At 44.8% G+C, this 16,438-nt stretch overlaps 1 protein-coding gene across 1 annotated transcript in view; it reads right to left on the bottom strand.

Moving 5' to 3' along the window:
- ptpro (protein tyrosine phosphatase receptor type O) overlaps positions 1 to 16,111 on the bottom strand; it is a 55,854-nt gene extending 39,743 nt beyond the window's left edge. The window contains exon 1 of the mRNA XM_079735613.1: positions 15,790 to 16,111. Coding sequence (XP_079591739.1) covers positions 15,790 to 15,837 — 48 coding nt within the window. The 5' untranslated portion in view covers positions 15,838 to 16,111. The remainder of the gene's footprint in view (positions 1 to 15,789) is intronic.
- Between the last annotated feature and the right edge of the window lie 327 nt (positions 16,112 to 16,438).

Genomic DNA, 16,438 nt, shown 5'->3' with positions numbered 1-16,438 from the left:
AGCGATATAATTGTTCTCAGCGTAAGCCGGTAATTCCTGCTGTTTTGCTAATGAAATTCACGGAAAATAATATATTTGGACCAGTTTGAGGCTTTTTTCAGTTTTTTTCCATATTTGCATTTCATTATTTTGCAATTTGCAAACTGAATCTGTCAGAGCTAAATCTAGACCGCAAGAGTTGCTGCCCCGGCAACCAGACCCCGGATGAGCGGATGAAGATGAGTGATGAGAGAGAATCTACCCGACCAGTAAAGTTTGGGAAAAGGGACAGTCTTTATATCATAGCTTGGCGATTTAGCCTGTTTTGGACCAGTTGTAGCGAAGGGCAGTGTATTCTACATTGGACCAGGGTGGTAGAGCATGAAGGTCTGATTATGGTCCCACGTTCACACAACGCAAGGGGATTACGGACCCCTTACGTCCTCGCGGACCCTCCTTGCGTCCGCCGCAAGGGCCTGACGCGCGCCTCCCAAACATCGTAAGCTTCCGTCGAGGCGGCGCAGCAGCGAGGGCTGCGATTGGTCCGCTCGCTAAAACCCGACGCGGAACCAGAACGGGTTCACGACTGTCGAAGCAGCTGCGTGGTCAGTGCGTTGCGGGAACGTGGAACCAGAATCAGGCCTTGACGTTGGACACTGGGTGACGGGTCCTGGGGTCAGATTGAGAAAGCATCCCAGAGCGATTCGGTTCCCCGGCGCCGACGTGCCAGAGCGCCGCCACACGGCACACTCTCATTAGCATATCTCCGCGGGGTGCCCTCCTTCATTATCTGACATCCTGCTGGTCCGCCCCCCCCCCCCCCCCCCGCCCTCCCGCCCTCCCGCCCGTCACTCCTCCGCCCACACCCCCATGGTGTTCTCCAAAAGGTCACCTTGCCCTGCCCTGTCCAATTGCCTCCTTCCTGGTTTCCTTGTTTATGGAATACAGACTATTTCCATGATCGTTTGTGTGTGTGTGTGTGTGTGTGTGTGTGTATCTGTGTGGATCCGTGATGTGTCTGTCTGTATGAGTGTGTATCCATGTGTGTGTCCATGATTTGTGTGTGTGTGTGTGTTTGTGTGTGTCCATGATGTGTGTTTATATGAGTGTGTGTTTGTGTATATTATGTGTGTGTGTGTACGTGTATCTATGTGTGTGTCCATGATGTGTGTTTGTATGATTGTGTATCTGTGTGTGTGTGTGTATCTATGTGTGTGTGTGTATCTATGTGTGTGTGTGTGTGTATATGTGTGTGTGTGTGTGTGTGTGTGTATCTATGTGTGTGTGTGTGTGTATATGTGTGTGGGTGTGCATCTGTGTGTGTGCGAGTGTGTATGTATATGTGATGAGTTGTAGCTACCGATTCCATCCAAACTTGTCCACGCAATCAGATCATGTGACAGTTTGCATTTCTATGATTGATTATGTGATAATTTCTGAATCCCCAGTGGAACATTAGCATACCCAATGCATGCTTGGTTTGATTCACCAACCAATCAAAAGCATTGACTCAAACGTCCCACATGATAGCGAGCCGTTGTGATTGGTCCGTTAAAATAGCAACGCGGTTTGCTTAAAAATAGCGTGGCAAACAGGATACCGTCAAAACAACCCAACTTTTTGTGGTGTACTCGTGTATAATTGGTCTTAAACTGAGCATTTATTGATTAAAAGATTGATCCAAACGCAATCTCATGCACGATCAATATGAAAAAGTATTGATTTACATCCTGGCCGTACGTATGCTACATTTCTGGAGAACACTAAATAAACATTGTTAGGCCAATCCTGACACTTCAAATCATCCTCATCATCATCATCATCATCGTCATCAGCAGCACTCCATCACCAGCAGCTCTTGTCTCCCCCGTCATCGTTATTATTCTAGGTACACCGGCGTTCAGTCTAGTGGAGGAGATGGGGGGTTGGGAGCAAAAAGTCATAATATCTGGAATCCCAGAGATAAGGCAGCCTTTCATTAACGGGCTCAGTGGGAGTCGTTCACACAAACACACACACACACGCAGACGCACACACACACAGACGCACACACTCACACTCACACACATACGCAGACGCACACACACACTCCCCCACACACACACACGCAGACGCTTTCGCACCCGCAAACACTCACACACACACTCGCAAACGCACACACGCACACACACACACCTCCTCCAGCCTGCGAGGCTCATCTGTCTCGCTCTGTCATCTGGGTGTGGCGAGAGAGCCATGAAGTCGCGCCGTGGCGGATAAATAGTGTATGTCTGCTGGGCCTGGGCGTTGGAGGTCCCAGTGTAACGACCCCCTGGCATTATGCTATAACATACCGGATCCTTCTGCGTACGACCGTTTACCTACAGGGCTGCTGGGCGAATACAGAGTAGGAACGACGCCATCTTGGTCAGTTACACTAGATCATTCTAGATGCTCACACTAGTTTATTCTATCTGGTGTCCAAGCTATGAGGTTAGATTAGTGAGCAAACCGGAAAGACAAATAAAGAGTATGATAATATGATAATTATTATTATTTTCATTTTTTTTTTTCATGTCAACGGATGTATTATTTTTTAACACAGGCTGTTGGTCGGAAACATTGGACAGTAACCTTTAAATGGCAGCCATTTCCAAAAGACATTTAAGGGCAAAGCACGAGGCCACAGGTGTAATTGGAGCTAGGGCTCCAACTGAAGCAGTGTTGGGAAGCAGAATGAGCTCTTTTACAGCGTCGGTAAACAGCCTAAATCACAAACAGATCTAAATGTCCCTTCCCTGTGAGTAACGGCCCAGCCTACACTTGGCCTCGACCGGAGGACAGTTTGTCCTGTGTGTTAGTATTGCAGGATGCTCTGTCGACCTGAAATGTAGGCTACACAGAAAAGCCCATTTTCTTTATGTTATCATTTATCATCGTTTTTACCTCGGGCCACAGCCCACTCAGAGGACATAGAAAAAGATGGTTGAAGACAACAACATAAATACTTCTCTCACGTCTGTGGGCATACTCTGTTCATTTACCATTGGCAGAACATGATGTCCCCATTACACTATTTAATCACATCCCACTTCCCACGTCGAGAAGCCACGAATAGAAAATACATCTCTTATTGACCACAGCTGTAGAGCAGGAGAAAGGAGTGCAGAGCAACTGGTGCTGAGTGCAATAGTCCTGAAATGGCTTCATTGCACTCTAATCCCACTTCCTCCCTCGCTCGCTCCCCCAAATGTTATAACTCAAACATAATAATGTCCTTTGATCTGACTCTGGCCTTGTGAGTATATGTGTGTTCAATCAAAGACACAGACACAAACACAGACACACACGTATGTATTCGGATGCGGGGGGGGGGTCAAATATTTACAAATTTTCGCAATCGCTACAGTCCATTTCTCGAAAACGCACGACTCACACTCCTGACAAAGCAAAACTCTCAGAACAGTGGAAACCACAGGCGTCAAAGGCACTGAAACACACTTTACTCTCTGGTGACCCTGCTCGATCAGTCTATAAACAAAGACTCAAAAAAAAAACAAACGCTTGCGTCATCACCGGAAACACAGCGCACACATGCTGCTCTCGATTCAAACCACAGCGCAACGCACTGACGCTTTAAGAAGGTAACAGAGATGAGGGGGTTCAGAGGGTTTGACTCCCTGCCCAAACGTTCTGGGTACAAGTATGTCCGCAACCAGACCTGTAAGCATCCTTGAGGAGAAAGCCCTATCCCCCTACTTGCTCCTTAACTACATGCATCTGAATAACATTTACATTTACATTGAGGGAGTTCAGCAGACGCCTTTATCCAAAGTGCCTCACAATAAGTACATTTGTCAGAAGAAAGAGAAACAACAATATATCGCTGTCGGTACAGTAAGGATGTTCATAGAACCAAGTGCCAAGCACTAACAATCGTTAGGTTACAACAAAGACAGCTAGGACAAGACACTACACAATGCACTAAAAGTACTATTTTTAAGTGCCAGAATTTCGCTTTCAAAACAACTCGATCCTAAAGTCTCATCCAAGGTGTACACGTTGCGCCGGTTTGTGCTAGGTATCTCAGTATAATATGACCCAATGTCGGCCTTTAATCCTCTTTGGCCAAGTGATGCTCCTAATTCCCATGATGCAACAATGGACGATGACATCAGAAGTGACCCTTGGACAGCTGGGCATCACCGAGAGATCTCGCTAGTTACACATTTCCGTGGCACAGATACTCAGATAAGGAATTTGGGTCAGAAAACTCAAAGGCTTACCGCAGCAAAATGGATTATCTGATTGGTCGCCAGAAAGAGAGATGAGTACAGCAAAGCACGAGAATAAAAGTCAAAAGAGAAACTGCTGTAATTCTCTTCTTCCTAATGAGAGAGATAGCGTTAAGGCGGAAAACAACCGCCAGCACTTGGGATTAGGAGAGGGTTCCATCGGGATGATGCGAGTAATCGATCCGGATCAGGATATACGTTAAAAAACGGGATTAGTGAAAGCTGCACTAAAAAACAGCGCATCTTTGTTAATCTGGAATTTAAAGAATATCTTTTGGCTTTTTGGGATTTCTGTGTAATTTCTCCCTTCCTACATCGCTGTGTGAAATGTATTAAGGCCATGAAGTCGTTTAAGAAAACAGATTACTGTTAAATAGGCACTTATCCACTCCCCTTTAGAGTCTGGGGAAAAGGTTTGAGCGGGTGAAATACCTGAATGATCTGAATACATCTTTCACTTCAGATGGGTGTCCATGATTATGGTACTCGGAACCAGAGATAGACTAACATCCAGATAATAGAGATCTCTCGCATACAGCACAATGTGAGTGATCTCTGGGGGCATCCACGATTGCTCTGGCAAGGTGGAGGAAGCCACGAAATCCAAAGAGTTACAACCACAAAATACAAATCTTTCTCTGATTCTAAGAGGGTGTCCTACTCCCGGATAGCCAACAAAGAAAAGATGTTTCATGTTTGGAAACGCAAAACGCAATCTCAACATCACTCCCCTAGCCATCCTCACTCTGACATCCTGTCCAAATTCTCACATGGTTACTCAACCATTAAAGAACTACAATTCCCACAACGCCTGAAGCACTAAAATGACTTTTTTGGGCCCTTGATTCTCACAACTTTTAAACCCTGGCTGTTTCCTTTTTTTAATCTCTTGATATTGACCTTCAAATACCACAAGATCGTAATTAAACTGCTCTGGCAGGCCGACCCAGACTTTTAAAAGGCCAAGCTAGTTCCTCATAAGGGCACTCTTCAATCATCTCGCCGTCCCACAATGCACTGCTTCCTGTCCCAGGGAGAATGTGGAAGGGTTTGTATATTGAAATGACCCGTCAATGTGTTTGGAGGACGTGCGGGGGAACTATTCCGGAGACTAACTTGAGTGTGCCGTGGATGTGATGAGAGCTTTGAGTGGTCGGAGTAGAGGGACAATCAATTACTCTCAACATTCAAAACCCAACTAAAGCAGACCGCCTCAGAACCGCTACTACTAAGTACTGCTGCCCCCCCCTGCCATTCATCTGCTCCTGGGCCATATTTTCCATCAATTTTATCGACCATAACACTGATAGGAATGTTAGGAATGTTATAGTTTGTTGTTAAAATGTTTGCAACGTTTCTTTGTGTGTGTTTAAAGGACCCAAAGGCTCCTCGTACTCAATAACAAGATGCCAGTCTAACTCGCATTGGATCACACAAACACTGTTTATATTAATATCATTTCAGCCATCCCAAACCTATTTAAAGACCGTCCTAATAACGGGGAGGACGTGTGTGAGCATATATTTAAAGGCACCTCACTGTGGTACGCATCAAAGAGAGAAAACAACATGGACAAACTCTGTAAATATAGAGGAGGTTGGGGGATTAACATTAAGATTCCAGGCCAGATACCCCAGTTCTTCCTCTCAATCTCTCCCCCTGTCCTTCTCAATCTATTAACATGGCTTTCTGTTCCTATCTATCGTCTATTTCCTTGTTTTTCTGTCTGCCCCTCTCTCTCTCTCTCTTTTCCCTCTGTCTTTCTCACTCTCTTCCTCTTTCTCTATATGTAGCATTCTGTCTGTCTTTGTCTCTCTGCCTGTCTGTCTGCGTCTCTGCTTGATCCAGTTCAATCTGGCTGTCTCTTTCTCTCTGTCTGTCATCCTCCCTCGGTGTCTGTCTGTAGTTCCCTCACTCTTTTTCAGACTCTCTTCTTATCTATCTCTATCCCCTTCTGTCCGCTCGGAGCCTATCAAGACCTTATTCACCCTATCTCTCGTCCTGTCTGTCTATCTACCTCTCTTGGTCGCTATGTCTGTCTGTCTGTCTGTCTGTCTGTCTGTCTATCAATCTATCTGCCTGCCACTCAACAGTCTCTCTCTATACGTCCTCTCTCTCTCTCTCTCTCCTCATCGGCTGTCTGGGATGGAGAGGAGGCAACAGGGGGGCCTTCTCCCTCCTGGCCCCGGATCGTGTCTGCCTTCTCCCCTTTATTTGGGTTGCCATGGCGACGACCACGGTGGGGGAGGGGCGAGGGGCTGTAGAGGACCCCCCAACCCCCCTCCCCAAATCCCCTTGTTTCACTTGACAACAGAGCGCTGGGTGAATTAAAAAAAAACGCCAGCCTACATCCTCGAAACGGCCAGAGGGGTGTGTGATCGATGGCAGAACTCAACATGAGTCATTCTTTCGCTTCTGAGAGTTACATGCCGCATAATTCCGGCCCTTTGACTGTGACACCCGAGAAGACAGAGTATCCAGTACGAAGCCAGGTCACTGTTGCTCAGCGTATATTCAACAATGATTTACAATTTACAACAGAGATGTTTTCCTGGTAAGAGAAATGTAAATGCCTGGACAGCATTGGATCAACTTTTATTTAGTCTAATAATCCTTATCGTTCATTTTGTGCGGTCTAAATAAATGCTTGCTTGTTTTGGTCTCATATAACACTCAACCATACAACGTTGTGCCTTAATGACCGACCGCAGGATTAATACATTAATAAACGATGTTGTGATAACCCATATTAAAAGCATTACCCCAAGATAATGGTTAAACCGGAACGACGTTTCTTATCTGTAGGCTGCTATCTGTACTAATTCGTTCCAGTACTGCTCAAGTATCGTCTGCTGGAATACAAAACGCAAAGATCAGTAATGCTCCTAATTCGACATTAATGAAGCACGTCCAATATAGAGAGGCCTTCTGCATTGTCTATGAGTCCCTCTTCATTGTATTATGAACACGCACTCATCCTGATCATGTGAAGGAAGGCTGGTGTTGTGAAGAAGCAGAAATGAATATTCAATGGCCCTGGGGAAAAGGAGGCAGAAGCTTTCAAGGCCAGAACTATTTATTTAGGCCGCGCTGTTTTTATCCGTTATTCTATTCTTGTTCATAAAGGGAACTGAAAAAAAAAACATAAAAGAACTTCTTTTACTTTTACTGTACTTGATCAGTGAAAGCGTTGACTGTGAATCGGGGTGGGTTTCAGGAATAAGTACAGGCCGAGTTCTTCACCATGTCTCCCCCGTATTGTAAAACAAAGCAAAAGTCAAACAAGATAAGGATTCGTTTTTTTCCGTTATCTTGCGAATTCCGAGCGAGGCAGAGAATGGGAGTTGAGGGATCGAGAGGGTGATGTAAAAAAAATAAAGCACCTGAGGAAAACACAGAGGGTATTTCGTCACGCTCCCTTACATTTCATCAGACTGGCACGAGGGAGACTTATCGCTGACGAAACCAGAGTAAAAGAGAGGGCGATGTTTAATCATGTAGGGTGAAACGCACTCTCTCAAACACACTCTCCTCAATCTGGTCAATCCCTGACCTGTTATTCTTTCCGGCCCCTGTTTAAAGCCCTACATACGACTCCACCTATTTCAGAGCCGTGAGCATCGAGGAAAGCAACGTACATTAACATTTACATTTAGGGCATTTAGCAGACGCTTTTATCCAAAGCGACTTACAATAAGTACTTTTGTCAGAAGAAAAAGAAACAACAATATATCTCTGTCGTTACAGTAAGGATGTTCATAGAACCAAGTGACAAGCACTAACAATCACTAGGCAAACCCATTCCCCGTAATACAACAAAGATAGCTAGGAAAAGATGCAACACAATGCTAAGTACTATTTTTAAGTTCAAGGACGACAACACACAATCAAACGTACCACGTTTGTGCGTCGTTGGCTATTTAAATCTTCAGTTCAAGAGACATGGCCTGGTGTATTCTGTGTTTGTTTTGGAGAACAACTTGATCCAAACAGGGAACGAACCATAGACTCAAGTTGTTCTGAGCTGCAGAAAAACCCCCCTCAGTTTGGCGTTGAATTGGGTGTTGAATCAGGGGTGGGATTATAATGTTACTCTGTTATAATATGATATGATCCATGTCAGAGGGAGGGGACACACATTGTTGATTAAGATATGTAAGAGAAGCTAATTTGCTCATATGTTTAAACATGAAGAGAGGACATGTTGTAGGCCTGTCGCTGTTTGAGTGGAAATCAAACACTATCGTTGTGGAACGGCCGTGTCTGCCAAAGGAATTCTCTTGGATTGTAAACTCCCTTCCATTGGCAGCCCATCAATCCAAACTTGTTGGATATATTTCCCGAGATAATATTGGCCAGATGGTTTCGGAAAGAAAAAAAAGATACCTTTCAAGATGCTACAGCATATTATCCAACCGGAAAATAAATAATTAGTTTCAGTGTGGGTCTATAGGTTTCAGTCGAACTGAGAATGGGTGTGTATGAATCGAGCACATATGTGGAAGCTCTCAGGTCATTACACAAATCACATTTATTTATTTTTTATGGGCGTGAGTGCGCTGCTCGCATGTATCTTATTTCTGTAAAGAGAAGCCCATGAAGCATTAGTATCACATATATCTCTACGGTGCACGTGAACATCCACACCCTGTACAGCTCTTCACCAGAGATTCACCTCCACCTCACCCCAAAGATGAGGGGGTGTGAATGAAGAGCCCCAATTACCATTACAATAAAACATCTAACAGATTGCAATAAAACAAATAAAATAAAAATACTAATGATTTTCTTTGAATGTTTCAACTTTTAATTGCATTAATTATCATTATTATTGCACAGTTTTCTGAGGCGCCGTCAAACATCTTTTTAACGAGAAAATCAAAGTTGGCGAAAAGAAAGGAAATGGTGAGATGGAGTTTGTGAAAGAAAAGTTGTGGCTGGGGGAGGCATGAGGAGGTGGGGGGTGTGGGGAGCAGGGAGGGGGCGATGTGCGGTCGACCGCGACCAGGAAGTGTTGCTGCCTGTGCAGGGGGCAACACTTCCTGGTCGTGGTCGACCGCAACATTATCATGCAAACCTGAGGGTATTGACTCGCCCTCCCAAAAACTCTGGAACCAGTCGATGGTCCATATGTGTATTAGTGAGAGAGAGAGAGCGAGCGAGCGAGAAGGGAGAGAGAGAGAGAGAGAGAGAGAGACAGGGAGAGGAGCCAGAATGGGTGAGTCTGAAGTTTTTTTGGGGCTGGTTGGTTGTGCACACAGATGGGAACCAAAGCGTGGTCCCAGCCGGGGATGAGAGCCAGTGATCTAAAGGGCAAGGGACGTCCCAAGGCCATGATCTAATGAATACAGGCCTCGGAGAGCCACCGCCGTATGGAGAGAACCCTGTGGGGTTATGTTGTCCCCTTTCCCACCCAGTCAATCTTCCGTCAGACATACAGCCACGGCATATGGCTCATCCTTCACAGTAAGAGCGCACCACTGCACAAGGATTTTGGCACTTACTACGACAGTTCAACAAGTGGGTTTGACTGGATAATATGAATATGCATAAGCTGAGCATATGGCAGGAGAACATCCTTCCGCCGAGAGAATAACTATCGCTATTGTTGACGGACAAATTATACAAACATTAACACAAGACGAAAATGAATAGAGCGATAAGGAAAGGGGATGGGAATGGATCCATAATAAGGGCCCAGCAAAACAATAACACGAAAATAAACAGACCTATTGACATTCTCTTATTTTTTTCCGAAAGATACTTTCCACACTAACGAGATCATCTGCAAACAAGTCAGACCTCGAGCCCAAAAATAGAGCGAAGGCGAACATTTAAAAAAAACGTGAAAAGATAAATAAAAAGGAATCAAGTGTACGGATGACAGCAACGAGGCCCAGATTAGCGCTGATGAGACTGCCTGCTGGCCCACTGATTGGCTGGCCTTGGCTCTGTAGGAGAGAGAGCACACAGCCAGCCAGAGCCTGATCAGCCTAGATTGGATCGGGGGAGGGAAGAACACGTGGCTTGATCTCGCTCTTCTGCCTATATGGTCCACCGGTTTCGTGAGCAGTCACGCACGCACACACACGCAAGCACGCACACGCAAGCACGCACACACACACACACGCACCCACACACATCACACATGCTGCACACACACACACACACACATACGCACGCACACACACACACACACAAACACACACACACACAAAAACACAGCAGTGGTACAATGAGCTCGGACAGAACTCTTCCTTCAAGAGAAAGCTCCTAACTGGCTGACAGACAGACAGACTGAGTCTGTACTGAATCCTTTATGCGCCAATGAAAAGCCTTTCAGTTTCGCTCTTGTTGGTTGATAGTCGATCTCAGCTGGTAGTGATGGACGACGGCAATCCAGAATTCATTCTGCCTCTGTTTTGTAGGATAGAAATACATACACTGCGAAAAAAAAATGGAAATGGACGCCTGGAAATTGACACGGAAATGACATTGCCATTCAGGGTAAAGGATAAACTGTCAAAACATATTTTGACAGTTTGATCATTTCATCTGGCAGTGCATCAATGAAACATGAACGTTTCTGATTGCTATATGGACGACAAGTCCTCCTGAAGCCGTCTATTTGCTCATTCTCGTTAACTGCGGGAGTAATTTGCTCTGGAAACGTAAGGAAAGGAAAACTAATGAGTAGCGCTTGTGCCAACACTTAGTTAAGCAGAAACCTCATCCGCCCGTCTGCGAAGACCCGGGCAAACGCCCGAACATCCCATTAATTACTGGAGAGCCAGCGAAAAGAGATAATTACAGAAAACGCCCAAGTGACTCCAACCACCGTGGATCAACAGAGTTCTTTAATTCACATCCCGACTCCTTGTTTTTGTTGTTCTGGGTGAGAGGGAGGGTGCTTAATCAAACTAAACAAAGAGTAATGAGGGACCACTGGATGCTGTGTGTTCCCAACCCCCCCCCGCTACAGAGAAAACAATGGGTGTTCGACAAGGACGGGTGTGGGGGGGTCCCACCCTTCAGCCTCCACCCACTCTCCGACTGGCTCAATGAGCCCCAACAATGGCGCCCTATACAAACTTCAACAAGGCCCGTGCTGAATGGCCCCCCATGGCACCAGCTAAGGATGGAACCGGTTTCTTCTTTATTTGTGAAGTCGAGCTCGATTGTGGTGCGTCCTTCCTCCACCCTCCTCCTCCTCCTCCTCCTCCTCCTCCTCCCACCTCTGACAGGAGGACAGGAAGCTATCGGCAGATCAATAATGGCTGCCTGCCATCCGCCATCCGAGGCGTCAAGTCAGTGGTCGGTTCCTTCTTCTACTACTTCCTGTGTTTCTTCAGGACGTGCGTTGAAGGCCCCGCGGCCGGCTGGGCGGCCTGAACAACGCTGGAGGCGCACAGCGACACTGGGATGTTTGTTTTGATGCAATATCGGAGAGAAAAAGACAACAGCCACCAAATATGTAGCCTTTTTTTCAATAGCGCCCTATAAGATGGTCAACTTTAGAAATTCATTCACTTTTCCCATGATGATTTTGGAGGGTAGGATGCTGTTGATTTCGAGTTCAATTCGATAATATTCTACTCCTCTATCCAGTCAAAGTGTTTGCGCTGCACTGGATTTTAAAATCTCTCGTACCCCTACATAGGATGCAACATCTATCAGCTAGACCCAGGCTTCAAAGGGCTTAGGGGTGTCCGGTAACATAACTCATGACTGTTTCTGTGATTAAGAGCACTACGTGTTGATTTTCAATGGGGAATTGTTTTTAACACGCTAAAGCTTAGCTAGCCCACGACAAGGTTCCAGTTGTCTTCACTGTACTTTCTTAACCATATAGCAGCAGTAAAACAGGCTGATAGCGACGGCTCATACTAAACGCTAATGCAGACGGATAATGAGCTCACATGGGTGGTCATTAGTGTAATTTTCCTTCCAGAACCATACCAGATTACACCCCAAAAAACACACACTACTGCATGTTATTGGACTTCACATGAGCGAATCTGTGAGACTGCACTCCAGTGTAATCGACTGCAATTATGGAATTATGCATTTGATATGTTTGGTGTAAAAACATATTTGGGATTTGGTTAATTGCTCCAACTGTGGGTGTTTTGTTTTTGAAAATAGCATCAAGATTCTGAAGGAAAATCAAAGAGTCAATGGGGAGAAACACTCGAGAGAAAACTTTATGCCTTGTTGTTTGTTTGCATAAATAGGTGGCATAGGACGCCTGAATAACATATTAATAATAATAATACTTACATTTAATCGTACTATTTGGCAAGTTTGAATAATTATAACTTTTGATTTAAAATATAAGCTAGACAGCTGGATAAACTTTCCAGGTATTCATTCATTGGTTTCATTGTTGACTGAATGTTAAATGACAGCAAAACCTTTATGAGACCATTAGGTTTTTAAATGGTTAAAGGAAGGAGGAATGGGTTCGAGTTATGTTCTCCTCTAATCTACTGAATGGCAGTGGCACTGCATCTCAAATGCACTGGATCAATATTGAATTATTTATCTGTAATAAATACACATGCAATGTTGTAGCTCATCAAAGTTATGTCTGAATGTCTGCAGGTTTTGTCACTGTTGTTATTGGGCCTGTCAATCAATTGACAGTACAAGGAGAGCAGCAGTGGAAAGTCACTCGTAGTCAACAATGTCACTATGGCCGTCATTGTCTCCGGTACATTCTCTATGGCACCAAATGATTCAGCTTTTCACAACGTAATCTCCACAACTGTCAATCTCTGTCCCTGGGACCACCTTCGGCTTTCCAAAACACTACGCATTTTTATTTTTTTTTTACATATTTTACTTTTCAGATTACTGATTCAATGCATTTTTTTAGCGGTTATTAAGGTGAATTTCCCAGCCTCCTTCCCTCACGCAGACACCTCCCACTCCGTGCTTTCAGACCCCTGACTCTATGCCCGTAGCGCCGGCTGCTTTAGATACGGTGATTCGGCCGCCCCCCCGCTGGGTGTGTGGCTGTAACATTAGACTTACATTATGCTAACACATCACACGTTGCAGAGAGCCTGGGGGAGTGGGAGGAGCCTGGGAGTGGGAGTGGGAGGAGCCTGGGAGTGGGAGTGGGAGGAGCCTGGGAGTGGGAGTGGGAGGAGCCTGGGAGGAGAGGTCGGGTCAGAGACAGGTTTAGCATTAAGGAAGTCTTGTACACCAGCAGCTGGTTTTACAATGCACAAAAATAACTTTGCACTTTTTTTAGTATTTATTTATTGTATTTTTAACTTATTAAGTATGGAAGCGATCTGAGGGAATGTGCGGTGTTATGTCTGTGTTGAAGCTCTAGTGGCACTGTAATTTCAAAGGATTATTAAGGATCTATTTATCTATCTATATTAGGGCTGCTTGATTACGGGAAACATCATAATCACGATTATTTTGGTCAATATTGAAATCACGATTATTCAAACGATTATTATTTGAAAAAATGTTGCATTTATTTAGCATGTCTCCCAAAAAAAAATTTGTAACAGAACTTTGAAATTTCGCCTTAAACAAATACACAAAATGGTCAAAAAGAAAATGTTCCAATCTAAAATAATATACAAATATGTATCCAGCTGTTCTGCCCTTTCTATAAAACATAAAAAAGCATGAACAATTTTTAAAAAAATCGAAAAACTTATTGTGCTAATTGTGATCGTTTGACACTAAAAATCGAAATCGCAAACAAAATTCGATTAATCGCCCAGCTCTAATCTATATTTTATGAAGTGTCTTCAAGTTCACATGTCTTTAATTTATGCATGTGTTCATCAATCAATCTTAATGTGTTGATTTCCCTTCCAACATTAAGTCAAATGTTGTAGAGCACCTTTGGGCAACAACTAGAAATGCCAGCCAAAACATTTTTATGACCTCAGTGTAAATCAGTGGTCCTCAAACAATGGCTCAGACACACACACACACACACACACACACACACACACACACACACACACACAAAATATAGGTTAGGAAACAAATCTAAAAGCAATATAACTCATCTCCTCCAATATCGTCCTTTCATCCCCACATTGGTGGTTCACCAAACAAACAGGAAATTAAAGACAAGCCAGCCAATCAGATAACAGATAGATACCATATCCAATCGTCTACGGGTCGGCTGTCATTCACACCCATTCTGGGGTCCTGTCTACACCAATGGGTTGAGCAAGGCATTCACACCCACAGGGTCAGGGGTTCGAATCCCACTAGAGCCACCCATGCACTCACGATAATGTAATGACGCTTTGGGTGAAAGCATCCTCTAAATGTCATTCATAATTATGGAGTTGCTACCATTTTCTCTTTCACAAATTGTACTTATTATTCAAACAGAGTGTGTGTGTGTGTGTGTGTGTGTGTGTGGGGGGGGGTCTTTCTGTAAACTACAGCCTGATAACGGGAAAGGAAACGTCATGAATGACATGTCACAATGACTTCTCTCTAAAAACACAAACTAAACGGCAGTAGCAGAGAGTAAGCCCACTCAAAGCCGGCTTTGAAATAATGGGAGTACAATTCCTGCCGGCCCTGAGCTGGACAATTGAGCAAAACAAACATGTTTATAAAATTCATTATCTCATGAATTATTTAAAGCCATGTCTGCTCATGAGTCTGGCTGTGGAGGCATGTGTCCTGAGGCCATGTCAGAACCCAAAGACTGATGGAATCCAGGTGGACCTTATATTTATGTTTCTCTCCACGTTTCTGTGTGTGAGTGCGTGTGCGTGTGTGTGTGTGTTAGACAGAGAGAGCGTGCGTATGTTAAATTTAGTGTATGTGTGTGTGTGTGGGTGTGTGTGTTAGACAGAGATAATGTGTGTGTGTGTGTGTGTGCGTGTGTGTGTGTTAGACAGAGAGAGCGTGCGTATGTTAAATTGAGTGTGTGTGTGTGTGTGTGTGTTAGACAGAGATAATGTGTGTGTGTGTGTGTGTGTGTGTGTGTTAGACAGAGAGAGAGAGCGTGCGTATGTTAAATTGAGTGTATGTGTGTGTGTATGTTAGACAGATATAGTGTGTGTGTGTGTGTGTGTGTGCCTGCGTGTGTGTGTGTAAGACAGGGAGCGAGAGGCTGTGCGTGATGTGAATGTGTGTACAGTTGTGTATGTGCTCTGAAGCGAGTCTTACGTTCAGCACTGGATGCAGGGCCTGCAACCAGTGAGACTGACATGGCTGTTGAATCAGCCGACTGACCCAATTTTGCCTGAAGAAATAGGCTATACAGAGAAGCACATTTCGTTTGCCACCTCCGAGTAACGTGCTGCAAACCATGTGAGGGATGAGATTCACAAGAGCACACGACACACAGTAGATAAACCGACCTACATTAATAATCTAGAATATTCGGGTATACAGTGTGTTTCCAGCCACAAGCCGTCACGTTACACATGACAAGCCAGACAGGCGGAGCGACGCGCAGCCCCCTAGCTGATGGGTAGCATGTTTCCCCTCATAAACATCCCGTAGTCCCGGAGAAAAAGAGGAAAAATCTTACCTGGATGAAACCCTGGAGATAGATCGCCCAAAGAAATGTTGAGACCATGATAGCTCGCAGACAAAAGTCTCCTTTTCTTAGCTTTCACCAGTATCTCGTTCATCCAAACAATGGCGATTTTTTTAGCTGCATAGGACCGCTACAGCGCGACTCGACACGCGTAATTGTCTGCGCGCTTCGCTCGCAACGCTGCTTTCTTCACTTCAAAATGGACCGATAGTGGCTAATACCATCCCTAACGGGGGAAATACTTGTTGGACAAGGGTGGGTCGGTGTCTTAAGAGGGGTTCCCCCGACATATACGGTGCCCTAGAGAAAGGGATGGTGGGACCAAGGCAATGGTCATCATTCCAAGACGAGACAGACGTATGCTACACGGAGAGACAGAGGCTGCTTTCTCCTGCCGCTCGCCGACGCCCCGCCCTGTTCTCCCTAGGAGGAGGCTGGGGCCCTGAGGCAACACATTGGTGAACTGGGTATCATTCCGCGCTTTTATTCGTTCCATAAAAAAGAATACGCTGTTAAAAAGTCTGCAAATAAAGGAAAAGTACAGTTGGGTCAATCGTGTTTTAGAAATGTAATGTGGGGAATCTAACAAAGGGAATGGTCAGCAGATCAAGAGATGGAACCAGATGTTGAATTCGATGCT

Source organism: Pollachius pollachius, assembly GCF_949987615.1.
Source record: "Pollachius pollachius genome assembly, chromosome: 4".
Lineage (NCBI taxonomy): Eukaryota > Metazoa > Chordata > Actinopteri > Gadiformes > Gadidae > Pollachius > Pollachius pollachius.
This window is presented reverse-complemented; position numbering and strand designations above follow the sequence as displayed.